At 38.9% G+C, this 14,029-nt stretch overlaps 5 protein-coding genes across 5 annotated transcripts; 2 read left to right on the top strand and 3 right to left on the bottom strand.

Moving 5' to 3' along the window:
* Positions 1-256: 256 nt before the first annotated feature.
* Positions 257-1,123, top strand: CBG09980 (the record flags this gene model as incomplete). The annotated part of the gene is made up of 5 exons (XM_045244231.1): positions 257-360; positions 408-507; positions 558-666; positions 709-1,007; positions 1,121-1,123. The coding sequence occupies 5 exons, from the start codon at positions 257-259 to the stop codon at positions 1,121-1,123; spliced, it is 615 nt and encodes a 204-aa protein (XP_045094167.1).
* A 103-nt stretch (positions 1,124-1,226) lies between these two features.
* Positions 1,227-2,324, bottom strand: CBG09979 (the record flags this gene model as incomplete). Its single annotated transcript, XM_002641604.1, has 4 exons — positions 1,227-1,274; positions 1,420-1,718; positions 1,764-1,974; positions 2,022-2,324. 4 exons carry the CDS (start codon positions 2,322-2,324, stop codon positions 1,227-1,229), a joined length of 861 nt encoding a protein of 286 aa, XP_002641650.1.
* A 438-nt stretch (positions 2,325-2,762) lies between these two features.
* On the bottom strand, positions 2,763-5,386 carry CBG09978 (the record flags this gene model as incomplete). Its single annotated transcript, XM_002641603.1, has 6 exons — positions 2,763-3,131; positions 3,179-3,530; positions 3,576-3,944; positions 3,993-4,657; positions 4,705-5,007; positions 5,054-5,386. 6 exons carry the CDS (start codon positions 5,384-5,386, stop codon positions 2,763-2,765), a joined length of 2,391 nt encoding a protein of 796 aa, XP_002641649.1.
* A 293-nt stretch (positions 5,387-5,679) lies between these two features.
* Positions 5,680-9,456, bottom strand: CBG09976 (the record flags this gene model as incomplete). The annotated part of the gene is made up of 10 exons (XM_002641601.1): positions 5,680-5,750; positions 6,095-6,311; positions 6,354-6,587; positions 7,672-8,343; positions 8,390-8,501; positions 8,550-8,765; positions 8,808-9,043; positions 9,093-9,191; positions 9,240-9,341; positions 9,391-9,456. The coding sequence occupies 10 exons, from the start codon at positions 9,454-9,456 to the stop codon at positions 5,680-5,682; spliced, it is 2,025 nt and encodes a 674-aa protein (XP_002641647.1).
* Cbr-rmd-1 lies at positions 6,812-7,595 on the top strand (the record flags this gene model as incomplete). The annotated part of the gene is made up of 3 exons (XM_045244230.1): positions 6,812-6,814; positions 6,869-7,297; positions 7,347-7,595. The coding sequence occupies 3 exons, from the start codon at positions 6,812-6,814 to the stop codon at positions 7,593-7,595; spliced, it is 681 nt and encodes a 226-aa protein (XP_045094166.1).
* Positions 9,457-14,029: the final 4,573 nt, after the last annotated feature.

The following is a 14,029-nucleotide window of genomic DNA, read 5'->3' as shown; positions in this document are numbered from 1 at the left end:
TGCCAGGGTTGCAATTTAGGATCCGCCCCCGACTCCGCCCACTTTTCTCCGGAGTTTTTTTCCCCGGAATTTCCGGGGTCTCAAGTTGCGACGCGTCACTATGCAAGTGCGCTCCAAGAATACGCTGTTTCGTAACCGGCACGTTTCGCAGCGACCGTTCCGAAATGTACATTTCGGCACACTTCACTTAGATTTCAATTCTTTGAGAGCCCTGATTTCTTAATCTAGACAAAGTTTCACTGCGCTACTATTCAGAATGTCCAAACGACAATCAAGGCCTCTCTTCATACACGAAGGTTTCTTGCTTCGACAGCAGAAATCTCTCGCAGATGGTACAGAACTTTTATACTGTGATAAGAGGTGAGCAATAGCAAAAAACTCATTTCGTATATTTCTTTACTCTTCAGACAAACGCTTGGATGTACAGCTAGTGCCAGAAGAGTGAATGGGCACATTTTCATGAGAACAGGACACATTTTGCATGAAGCAGACGAGGAATTTGCTAACGTAGGAAAACGTTGAAAAGTCTAAAAATCTAGTATCGTAATCTATTTCAGACAAAACTCGCAAAGCATGCCTTGAAACAAATTGCGGCAAATACTACTTGCTCTCCAAAAAAGTTAATAGATGAACTGCAGTCATCATTAGGCCCAATTTCACTAGGAGGTGAGAAAAAAATACTTGTCAAAAATAATAGCGTTGTTTCAGCGTCAAGGCTTGCGTTAACTAGAATGATTCATCGTGCACGGCAAACTACAGCCGAACCCAATGCCACAGTGAAGCTTGAACAGAAACCTGAACTACTTGAAGACCATGCTGACGTGTCGGATGATCTACCGGATGCGAACATTGGAGAACTATTGCAAAATATTATAAAACAAGAAGAACCTGAGGAAGAAACTGAGATGACACAAAGCTCATCATCAAATATAAACCATTCACATCAAACAATCACCATTCCGGTTGGATCTTTTTTCGAGACTTTGCAAGATATTGTAAGATACAATGTTCAAGAATCGAACCAATCGGTGGTCGAACAGATAACTAATGTAGTCAACGAGCCGAAAAGACACAGCAGGTTTTTTTCGACCTTTTCTCAATTTAAAACATTTACTTCCAGTGAGCAGGCCAAAAAAATTTCGTCAAACGATGTCAACAATTGCATCAAAGACTTTTTGGTGAATATGCAAAATTTCGCGTCTGGAGGAATTTCTGATGGTTTGAAACTACGAACCGAAGCTGTTATCAACAAAATTAACAGCAATGTAGTGATGCTATAGATTGGATACAATTGTTAAATAAATTTTTTACAGGCACTACATATCAATTTGGAAGATGTACTGGAAGCAACACTGAGCAGCCTTGAAAAAAGTGAAGATTCCATCCCCACCTAATAACTTTAAAACAAATAAATATTACCTTTCTGTCCTTGGTAGCAAAAGTAGTATGGAAAAGACGTCTCTCAAAGTGGAGGCCTTCTTGAAGAGTCAGTTCATATGCCTTGTTAACAGCTTCTTTGGCCATTTGAACAATCAGTGGTGATTGGTCAGCAATCTTCTCTCCAAGCTTCACAGCTTCTCCGACGACTTGATCCACTGGGAACACCTTGCTGACGATTCCACGGTCCTTAGCTTCTTGAGCAGAGACTTGGTTTCCTGTGAGACAAACTTCCATAGTAAATGACTTTCCAGCAGCGCGAGCCCAGCGTTGGGTTCCTCCTGGAATTGGAAGCTTCACAAAACATTTTTTAATCAGTTAATTACCGGCTCCTGGGATGGTTCCAATGTTGATTTCTGGCTGACCAAAACGAGCTTTCTCTCCGGCATAAATGATATCACACATCATAGCTAATTCGTTGCCACCTCCCAATGCATATCCATTGACAGCTGCAATCACTGGCTTCTTGACGTCGGTGACGGCAGTCCAGTTAGAGAGAAAACTTCCAGAAAAGGTAGATGCAAACTCATTGTTAGTCTTAATCGGAGATGTTTAATTTCGTTGAAAGTAAAAGACATTGTTACCATTTCCTTGATATCAGCTCCGGCAGCGAAAGCTCTCTCGCTTCCGGTAATAACGATGGCTCCAACAGACTTATCGGTATCAAGATTTTGGAGAGCATCTGACAATTCAGTCATCAATTGAGCACACAAGGCATTCAGAGCCTTTGGTCTGTTCAATTTGACGAGAGCAACATTTTGTTTCTCTCCGACTTTCTCCACTTTGATCATTTCTGGAGCTTTGCTTGAAAAAGCAGCAACTTGCATTTGGTTAGCATTTGCGCACAATCTGACATTGCGAACAAGCATACTCGAGAAACGCATCATGGTTTGTTCGTCTGAAAAGACAAGATTCCACAAAAATCAAGGTGAAAAAGAATGCAGAGATAAATATCGGTCAGCAAGAAGAAGAAAACAAATGAAAAGATGCAACGTGAAAGTTAGAGAACAGATATGAGTGGAGACACAGACATATGAAGGGGAGCGAACGATAGAGCACATCATTTGAACTGTGATCAGTGAACGTACAGTTAGAAGGCAAATTTAGTAAAAATTGTTCAAAATGACAGAGATTATGGAATGGAACCTCTCATATATATGGAAGAGTCGAAGTTGTTTGCTTGATGAGGATTTTTTATTCCAAAATCATAAATTATTATACTGCAAGACCATGTTACACCAATTATAAATTATATGTACAAATTAAAATTAAAGCAAATAAATTATCATTTCTTTGGCACGAAAGTTTTTTGATGACTCGAATGATCACAATTGTCGTTTGACTAGTCTTTCGAATCGTTTGAGTTTGTCGATAGAAGACGTCACAGTTTGATCTGATAGTCCATCGGCAGCCAATGAAACTACAGCATTGAATGCTTCAGATACAGATGCCGCACTTCCAACGGTTGGAAGAGCTCCTCCAATTCTAGATGTCAGACTATTTGATGGTGGTATTGGATCAGATCCTGAAGCTCCTATCTTAATACGGTAGGTGTTGAGAACCGCTGAATGCTCTTGTCTTTTGACTCCTTTCATTTCAAGAACCTTCTGCATTTCAGCTGCATCAGAAGCTGGGAGCAACTTGATGTATTGCTCCACAAATTCATCTACCGTATCCAAACTACACATTACTACCTGAAAGTTCAGAGTAACGAACAGTTCCATTCGAGAAAATAACTTACCTTCAGAATCATTTCAGCTTTGGTCAAGGCTGCATTCACACTTGTAACGTAGGCAGTTGGTGGTTTCGAATTTATGACACTATCAATAGAAGGGACACTCAATAAAAACGTCTTCAATGAATGAGTATCAAGTAATAGTTGTTCGGCACCATGGGTACTGATGGCACGACATCGGAACAAAGATCCAACAAACTTGTGAGCCAGTTGAGTAGCTAGCTTCAGGCAGAAGTGAGCGAAGTATTTACGACGATCAGATAGCATGTCACGAACTAAAGGAACAGCTTGTCGAAGATGAGCTCGCATTGCTCCAATAAAAGGAGACTCGTCACCAACACAGTCTACTGAACTCCAGCTAAAATAGTATAGATATGCGTTCTGTGCTGTGAGAAATGCTTACTTGACTTTACTAATTGATTGTAGAGCAGCATCACAGGTAGACTCTACATCTTGTACTAAAACCAATAAAGATTGATTAGTGATAGAATAAAATGCTTCGGTTTCTTGAGTGATATCAACGCCTGGTATCCTCTGTGCCAACTTTTCCTGTAGCTGAATCGATGTCTCTGCACACCAATCTGCTGTTGCCAGAATGCAGCAAACAAGAAATTGTTGATCAGGAGTCAGCCTTGGATAGGCGACTTCTTCTCTGATCAGACTGAAAAGGTTGGCAGCTCCAGATTGTTGTGAACCCAGTGATGGCAGAAATGCGATCAGACATGATGTTGCATAGCCACGAAGACACACCCGAACTACACCGATGACATCCCTATAAAGGTTTGTATTCTTCAATTTTTCAGTTATAGAGTGCTCTCACCTTATCAAAGCATCTGGCTCACTGCTCAACTTGCTTGATTCCGTAATTACCTTTTTCAAGAGAAGGAACATATCAGCTGAGGACGGAAACGGTACAGCATGTGTAGACGATTCCCGGGTTGGTTTTTCTTCCCCTGATCGTATTTTGCTTGCACAGGTATCCAGAAATTCGTTGAGTGTTTTTTCTTGGGCATTTATGAACACATCAAGGAAGGGGTCAAAAACACTCCAAATTGTTTTTTCAAACGATATCCCATCTTTTTCTGGGAACCGTTTTGTGAGGAGAGCTTCGAACATTTTGGTGTGTTGAATAGCATGTCCTAGTAATTTCCAATCCAGATCCTGCCTTCTTCTTGTCATTATTCTATAGAGAATGTCTCTTGTTACAATACAAAACTCGCTTGTTAGTCGTCTTCCCATATGCCAATCATTTGGGAAAATATTCGATAGTCCTGCTCGCTCAAAGTCCGTCAGTTTCCTCACGAACCATTTGTATCTGTCGTCAACCTTATCCAGCCAAGCTCCTTCTTCATTGTCAGCATAAATGATACAGTATTCACTGAGCTGTTGTTCGATGAACCATTTGACAAAGTTTTCTTTTACGTTTCCTTCCAGTGCAGCTGCTACTCTACACATATCAGTAATTCGATCACTGAGCTGTCCAGTCTGGAACAATAATGATTCATTTACTTATGGTAGACTTCGCGGTTTACCTGGAATGCATTCTTCAGATCTCTAGCCAGTTGAATTGTTAGACTAGATTTAAATTTATCTAGTTGTTCGGAAAGATTAGCGATCTGTTCTGATTCTTTGTATGCATCAAACAATTGAAGAACATTCAGAATAGCAGGAAGCTGTCTAGCAATAGAACTATAATCTTTCTTCTCCACCCAAGCTCCGAGAGATTCCACTCCAGTTAATAGGATATGAAGATGATGTAAAGTTGTTATGGAAGCCGTCAAGTTTCGTTTGGCAATGTCTAGTTGTTTGATGTCTCTTGTCATCTCTCGAACGATCTGTAAACGAGTTTCAGCATAAAACGAGGAGGCTCCAAGAACAAACCTCATCTGATGACTTTGTTCTTTCTCGTATACTGCCTATACTCTTTTCCAGTTCTACCATCGCTTTTTGTGCATGTTTTAAAGCCTCTTCTCCTCTTTCACTAACATTGGCATTCGTCTCCACTAGATAAGCCAACTCATTGTCCAACTCGCCTATCTCGCCTTCTACTGCAGCTATTACAGAATCAAGTTGAGTAAGTGATTGCTCAGTTGGGAAGAGTTCGTTAATTTGGGCAATCAAGCTCATATTTGGTTTACTATATTCTGTGACGCACATGCCTTTTATTTCACTCATAACGGTATCGGAGAGATTTAAATCATTCGGTTCTTCCATCTGAAAACGGGAATAGAATAATGAATCAAATGGTTCGAGGTATATCATGAAGCAGGTAGAAATAACAGCGATGAATAAAGCAAGAAATTCAAAGTTTTATAAAATCGAAACCTATTTATTGTAAGTAGGAGAATATCAAATGATTGCAAAAAACCCCATCAATGATATCACTAGAGTTGGCTTGAAACAAGTATCACACAATAACATGAGAGAAACACACCCGGAAAACATGCAATAAATAAATAGGTGATTTTGAGAAATGTACAACTAAAGTTAATGTATAGAAAGAAGGATTACGAAGTTGTTGCCGTCCATCCAGTAAAATACGATGACCATGTTCCTGTTTGAGCAGTAGCCATGTGAGCTGAAATGCATTTTTAAATAATTTTTTCTCCACACTCATTTAATATAACTTTGTATAGTTTTGATCTACCTATTCAGTTTGTTCTACCCCGCGCGCGGCAAAATTTTTACCTAGAATCCTCTTTATAAAAGCCGAAACTTCTCATATTTAGATTTCTTCATCTTCGTAACGTTTGTTTTTTTCAACCATGAATCATTCAATTTTTGCACATTTTGTTTGCCAAAAAAACTATTGCAGTGCTGTTTCTGTTGTTGTCGTCGCTTGGTCAGCAGCGCCACAGACATTTCTTCTCTATCAGATCTCTTTATCTCTCTATTCTTATATTTTTTGTGCTTGCTCCTCACCTGATGCAGCTTTTAGAATGTCCACTTCATTCGGTGACAGATGAAGAACTCTTTGTAGAACAACCACCAATTGCTCTCGTTCAGCAGGAACACTTTCTGGTTTAAGGAATTGAACGAATACATTTTTTAAGTACTCCATGTTCTTTTCGTTTGACAGCTCCGCCTCCCGTTTTTCCTCTCTTTCCAATCTTCTTATTTCGTCTTTCAATAATGAGTTCTAAAAAATGTTTCTTGCACTTTGAAAATCTTTATATAATACCTGAGTAGTCAACCGTCCATTAGTTGTTTCCGCTTCGCTCAAGAGTTCCGCAACATGATGATTCGTTTTTTTCAAATTATCTAGTTGTTCGATCAATGCCTTGAATTTCTCCTCTGACAGTTCATCTGATTCCACTCCTGTAATCAATCGGTAAAATCGGAAAACAAAATATGTCCACTCACTATATTCATCACCAAGATCACCATACAAAACATCCTCCAGTGATCGATCAGGCTGAAAACATGTTGTTTTTCTAAATTAGGAAACTGTAGTTTTCGTAGGTATCATATTGGACTAGAGAGCGCGTGGCACAATATATGTCCAGAATGTTCCTTTTTAATCTTTGAAGATCTTTTTTGTTTTCGCACCCCATTCTACTGATATTTAACGATGACGTTTTCAGGCATCCTTCTCTTGTCTGCATTTGTCAATCGACTTCATAACCCTCTAATTTAACAATGGTAAGTTTGTAATAATTTTAGTCGTTCTTGTGTTCTCCAACGTCGAATTTTCAGGAATCATTTGCCGTATCAGACAAGCAATTCGACGACCGTGAGTTTGCCAATGGACTCAACGAACTGAAGAAACGACGCGAGAATGGCGAGTTGTCGTGCGATCTGCTGTGGAGAATGTGCCGGTTCTGTCACGAGCTGTCCAATACAATGACTGGTGAGCAGAGACGGAAGGTGTTGATCGAAGGACGCGACTACGGACTTCAAGCCATGGAACTTGATCCAAACTGTTTCCTGGCAGCCAAGTGGGCGGCCATCTTGTTCGGACTCGTCGTCGATCAATTGCCAACCAAGGAGAAGATCAGTGAAGGAGGAAAGCTCAAGGACATGCTGGATAAGGCGCTCGAGTTGGAACCAACCGATTTCGCATTGCTTCACCTCCGTGCCCGTTTCTCCTTCACTCTCGCAAACCTGTCATGGCTCGAAAGAAAGGTATTTTAATTTTTCGAAATGATCATCATTCAAATAACACTAATTTCAGGCAGCATCCATGTTGTACAGCGAAGTGCCGAAGGCAACGATCGACGATGCACTTGTGGACTTTGAAGCCGCTTACCAGCAACACTCTGACTGGATCGAGAACTTGCTATTCTTGTCAAAGTGCCATATTGCTAAGAAGGAGAAGAAACAAGCCCGTGAGCTGTTGAGCAAGGCTATTGAACTGCCAAAAGAGTCATCGAATGATGAGCAATTTGTCACGGAATGCAAATCACTTCTCCAAAAATGCTAACATCTCACTACCATTCCTCGAAATTTTTCCTGCCTGATTTTTTCGCCCCAATAAAAACTGTACATAGCCCCCATACCTGTGTTTGCTCATCATAACATGACACTGAATCAGATGGAGCCACTGTTGGTCGTTGGTAGTGATGTGGTGGAATAGGATGTTCTGGGAGTTGAATCTGTTGAGGAACCACAGCTGCGATTGCTTTTTGTTGCTGTTGTTGATGACTTTGAATGCGACGGTTTTCTGAATCCGTTTTCAAATCATAAACTTCCTTCTCTAAATGCTGAATTTGCTTCGTGGCAGTAGACAATTTCGACTTCAAACTTCCGTTTTCGTTCTCACTCCGTTGTCGTTCATTTTGAAGAAGATGATCTACTTTTTCTTTCGTCATTTCCAGATCCTTTATTTTTTGTTCAGCAGTGTCACGAGATGATCTCATCAATCTTAACTCCTCGTCCAATCGTTGAATAAGTTTTGACGAACTCGACCGAAGCTCATCCATCGCAGTGGAGTGGGACTTCTCGGTTTCAGCTAGTTCGGCTTTTACAGCTTTCAAACTTCGTTCCAGCTTCTCCATTTTATCACGAGAGAAAGCCAAGTCCTCAAGGGTCTTGAAATGCTCTTGTCTAGTTTGACCAGCTTGTTCTTCCAATTCAGCTATTGTCACTTTGGCCTTCTCAAGATCTTCGGTTAGTTTTCTTGTTTCATCCGCTTGTTTTCCTTTCTTTTCAAGTACAAAGTGAGACTTTTTCTAAAAAGAAAACTTTTCTTGTGAAGCTCTATAACTTATTTCATACCTTGAATTCTGCAAACTCTTTTTCTGCAGCCTCTAGCTTCGATGCATATTCTTCGTTTTTCGATGCTAGTCTCTCCTTTTCGCCTTTCAGAACATCAACTGCTTCTTCCAAACTGCAAGAAAAACATTTTTTGAATTTGGAAGTAAATTTAAGATCTTACATTCTTCCTCTATTCTCACTTTCTGCCATTTTTCTTGCCAGCCCTAGCTTCTCGTTCCCTTGTTGATCTGAAAGTTCAGCGATGCGGCATTCGGCCGATTTCAGGCGTCCTTCAAAATCAGCACGCTTCGCTTTTTCGTCTTCATACGCTTTTGAAAGTCGAGTATTTTCTTCGGTGAGTTTTTCTATGGAAGATTTCGAAGAACTTGATTCTTTTCTGGAAAAAATAAATTCTAAACAAATTTTTATCAGATTCTACTTCATGTTATTAACAGCTAAATCGTTTTCAGTGATCACTTCCTGCGCTTTTACCAACGCTTCTGTCTTCTCCCGCAGAGCTCGATTCAACTGGTCCATCTTGGATTCCAAATCACGGATCTCAAGAGAAAACATATCTGCTCGAGTTCCTTTTTCCTTCCACTCGACGACTTCCTTTTCTAAATCAATCAATGCTCCACTTTTTGAAAGACATTCTGTACACTCCGTGGGATTGTTCTGAAACTTTTGAGACATGTTCGAATAGTTGTTTTTTTCAAATACTTACTTCAACTTTTTGAGCCGCTTCTGATGTCAACTTATCGTTTACTAGTTTCAAATTGTCCGATTGGTTCTTTAACTGCTCCAATTCTCCAATTTTCGTTTTCTGAAATTTTCTTTCTATGCTGTAAATATTCAAAATCGTTGTTCGAACCAGTTTCTCCATGAGTGCTGCTTGGTTTTTCTTCATTTCAGCTAAATGAGCAACCTGCTTCTTTGCAAATTTCACTAGATCTTCCTTTGACAAACTATCTAACTGCAAATGTTTTACATGAATGAAAAATCGCAAAAAAATGCAAACCAACCTTATTACCGCCGCCGGAAGATCCGGCTGGAGGGACCGGAGATTTTGAGGAATCCAGGCTGGACATTCTGAAATTTCAAAACTAAATAGTTTGAAGAATTTGGGTTATGTGAAAAGTTGAAAGACAAAATTAAACCAATTGTCTTGGAGGAAGCATTGCCACGCATAGTGGACCGGGGGCAGTGGAAGAACTTGGATTCCTCTGCCATCTTTCATTTTTAGCGCGGATACAATTTTTAAGGGTATCGAAAGGTCTACTTATACATTTATGTGATACTTTTTCTGAAAATGTCCACTTTTTTCTTCGAAAACGTCCAGAACAGATTGCGTTAAATAAATTCGAGGCGACCGGGAGACCGAAAAATCGATAATTTCGCTTCGAGCTTATTTAGATTATATTACCGCCTAGCAAAACGAAATATAGTATTTTGAAAAGTTGAAACAAAAAAAAATCAGTAAAAATCTGAAAAAAACACACGAAGTACTGTCAGCGGTCTTCAGACGAATGTCTACAAATTTTTCAATGCTCGCCACGCGCCTTTAAAGTCAAAGTCTACTGTACCTTGTAAAAAATCAATTTTCTTATCTTCTTTTTGTTATTCGCTTGAATACTCTTTTTTTAGTACAAAATCTTCATTTTATCTATTTTTTATCCTCTTTTATTCATATTTGATTTAGCAATGATTCTGTCTCCATTTGTTGCAGTTTAGAGCTTACTGTTGATTACTTTCGAGGGTAATTTCGGTCAGAAAACATCTCCTTTATCGCCCAGTGGCATCCAATTTTTCTCAACAATTTTTGGTGGTTTGAGACTAGTACGCACTTAAGATTTGCCAATCAAAAAAATTATATTTACAAATTTTGTGTGGAAAATCGTCATTTTTCAACTATCAGTTCGAATATATCAGTTTCTAACTTTCTTTTTAGTTGCTTGTGGGTGCTTTTGGTCTACGCTGGCTCTTTCCAAAAATTCTCATTGCCTCGTTGAGTATTGAAAAAACTGAAAGTTTCAGATTCTGGATATTTAACTACAATACAAACTACTTGGTAAAATTAGCTTTTTTATCGAAATATCTTCGAATATGAGAAAAAAAAATGCAATTTATGCACAGTTGGATTGTTTCTGGTTTTCAGTCAAAAACCTGTATTTGTTTGATTGTGCAAAAACTTTCCTAGTAAAAAAGTTTAAAAAGTTAAACTTATAGAAAAAAGCTGAAAAATCGGAATTCCGATTTACGATACCGAAAAAGCCTCTGTCGAACCTCTCACCAACTCGTTTAAAAACATTTTTTGGAGAATAAAGAACTGTATAAAATGACTTTGAGAGTTTAGATTTGTGACATTGAAAGAGATAGGCGGTGTAGGTGTGTCGTTTCTTAGAAAATTCAACTAGGTTGATTATCAGAAGCGAAACATTAATTATCGCCAACAGTAGCACACAAAATTTCAGTTAGTTTCACTCCATCATGTTTTTTTCGCAAATCAACTGTTCCAAGTTTTTATTCCATGTTATTTCATATGCGGTCAAGCCCTATCATATAGCTCTCATTGATACCCACGCTTTATCAAATTCTCTAGAGTCTCATCGCTAAGCCCCGCCCTTCTTTCCACAGAGGACATCTTGGTTTCTCTGTGTATCTTTCTCTCTCGCCGAGAAACTCACCCCTCTCCCGCATATTCAGTTTCTGCCCAGGACTCGCGATGAACAGTCGCCTCTTGGCATTTCTCTATATCAAGCCAAATAATTATTGGTTTTTCTCGCTATTTTTAATGTTTTTGAGGTCCAATTACCCAATAGGTCTAGAAAGTCTAGAAATTACATACAGTAGCCATAGTTCATATTTTCATTCAACCGTAAGCTAAAGAAATTTATCTTCAGGTTTTAATTTTTGTCCAACGCACGAGAAAAGAAAATTTAACACTCAAACTTTGTCTTGTTTTAGGTTGGAAAGAAGTTCCTACCGTAATCCCTTCCAATACAGTAATCGTTTTTATTCTTTTCTGAAGTTAATGATTCGCTTGAAATTTCTTCAAACCCTTTTTATAAGTATCCCTAAAAGTAAGGGTTTTGAGCTCACAAAATGTTTCGTAAAAGTTGGTTTTCTAAAAATTCACTTTCCCAATTAGTAGTCTTACTGTAAAAAAGTACCTGAAACACAATGGTAAGGAAATTCGATCCCTTTTTTGTGCCTTTTTTGCTTATCCCTTGTTTGCTATACTTGTCTGATATTTTCTGAATTTTAACCCGCTTTATCGACTATATTTTTCTAAAAGTAAAAGTTTGGTCGAAATACCCTCTCATTTCGAACATCAGTATCCATATATTTCTACTGGTTACTGTCGTTTTCATTTGAATGTTCATTTGCCAGTGCTCTTCTGAAATTTGTTCTCTTCCCAGTTTCTAATCCAATTACATCTTTCCTTTTTTCTTTTTTTACCAAAAAAATGTACCAGGTCAAGATTAGATTATAAGGCTTATAACGGTCCCTAGTGAATCGAGAAGGAATTTTATGTACACATCAAAGTGTCATACCGTATTTCCGCTAGTATAAGCCGTCAACTCTGAGCTCAATTATCATTCACAGAAATCGAGATAACTGAGCTCTGAGCTCCAAGCTCAAAGTTGACGGCTTGGGTAGGCTTCTATCAGAGGAAATACGGTAGGTTGACTATCCAAACCATATGAAGAGGATTCCTCGTCTCCCATTATGATTTTTTAAAAACATTTTTGTAACCAATATCATCCAAAATTTTGGTCAATTCCTCGCAGTCAATGCTAGAAAACTGTTCTTTGAGAGTTCCCATCTTACTATTAGATCGTAGGGATTTCTTGATAGTCTATGTGTTGTAATTGAAGCTTTCAAACTTAGCAACTTATAATCTACAAGTTGCAGTATACGGATCTTGAATAGTTTTCACTGGAGGGTGCCTGTGATCTTCCAAACTAAGTGAGATACTGTAGTTCTCACGTTTGGTCCTTCAAAATATCGGAAACATTCTATTAGCCTCTACTTATTAAACTCGGCCATCTAATAGAACGTTCTTTGAGCTGTGCACGGAAAAATAGAATGCCCCTCGAATTGAATGCCAACCTCTAATTAAATGCCACCCTCAAACGTTCTTCCAGCTATGCATTGAGAAATAGATTAGAGTGCTAGTCGTTTGACAAGCTACCGTAAAACATGTAATAGAAAGGCCCCCTAAATTTCAACTTTGTGCCAATTTTTCTCAGATCCTGTCATAGATATGAAGAAGTTGCCAACTGATAAAATTTTTTATCATAATATCAGAAGTGTTTTGTCAGTTGACACATTTTTGATATCTTGAGTGGGAATTGAGATAATTGAGCTCAATCTTGACAGTGAGGGGGTTTTTCTATTACAGGTCTTACGGGATTAGCCGAAAAGCTTAAAGAGATGCTTCGAACCTGATTTCATTATCTTTTATTGAGCTGTTCATTTTTAGCGCTCGCTTTTTCAAGAAATTTTCAACAGCCAGTTTAGAATTTAGCTCAAAGTTTAGTGGTTTTCTTGTTATACATAGGTTATATGGGGTTTGAACTCTGAAAGTTCGAGAGATTTGAACTCACTGAAAGGGAAAATTTGGTCCTCTAACTTTACTAACAAACTTCTACCCGAGGAGTCTAGTTTCCTCATCAAAAGAATTGTGCATGGAAGATGTCCGTTTTTGAATTTCCTAAACGAAATTTATCTTGGCACAAGGCCTTTGAAGGAAAACTGGCAAACCCGGCGAAATTTCTGTTTGATATTCCTTATTTCTCAACTAAAAACCTACAGTAATCGCAGTTAATTTGGGTAGAGGTAAATTGAATGAAAGCGCTCTTTTAAATATCGTATTTCCTCTAACAGAAGCCCACCCAAACCGTCATCTTTGAACACAATTATCTCTGTTCGTTGGAAAGATATCAACAATTTATCAACTGAAAAACTAATGATCATAATATCACCAATATTTTATCATTTGACAATTTTTTGATATCCTTCACTGGAATCGAGATAGTTTAGCTCAAAGTTTACTTTTTGAGTAGGCTTTTATTAGAGAATACGGTATTTTCATTTTAAACCGCGTTTCTAAAATACAACTGGACATGTTTTTATGATAATTATACATTCATGTTATAACATGTTAACATGTTAACTATATTGTGCATTTTTTCAATCCTTTCGCTGCTTGCTTTTTCACTAAATTCGTTTTTTCTTGTACTTCTGTTTCCTTCTCAAACATAATGCTAAATCATGCTGCCATTCTCCGCACTATCGTCCCAATCATGAATTACTGTATATGCGATTCGGAGATTGCACCTACGATCCCAAAGATAAGGAAGTGAGGTAGTAGAGAAACGGACGGAACGCCCGGCGCTGAGCAGGCGGGGGACGCATAGAGTGTGAAACGGAGGCCCCGCCCCTTCTCGACCACACTATTACAATCTTGAGGACAGCAGCACGACGTCGTCGTCCAATCGAGAATCTCAGTATTCGTCTGATACGACTTCAGAAGCCTTGCCGAGAAGCGAGAATCGCCGGCCACCCTCCGCCACCCTGTCGCCCCGCCCCTCTTTTGGTGATACCGACAGTCGAGCGAGGGAGGGCCTCTGCCCCGCCTCCTCGCACTTTTTGAAC

Source organism: Caenorhabditis briggsae (genome assembly GCF_000004555.2).
Source record: "Caenorhabditis briggsae complete genome, chrIII, whole genome shotgun sequence".
Classification (NCBI taxonomy): domain Eukaryota; kingdom Metazoa; phylum Nematoda; class Chromadorea; order Rhabditida; family Rhabditidae; genus Caenorhabditis; species Caenorhabditis briggsae.
Note: the sequence above shows the minus strand (reverse complement) of the source record. Positions and strands in the feature narration are given on the sequence as shown.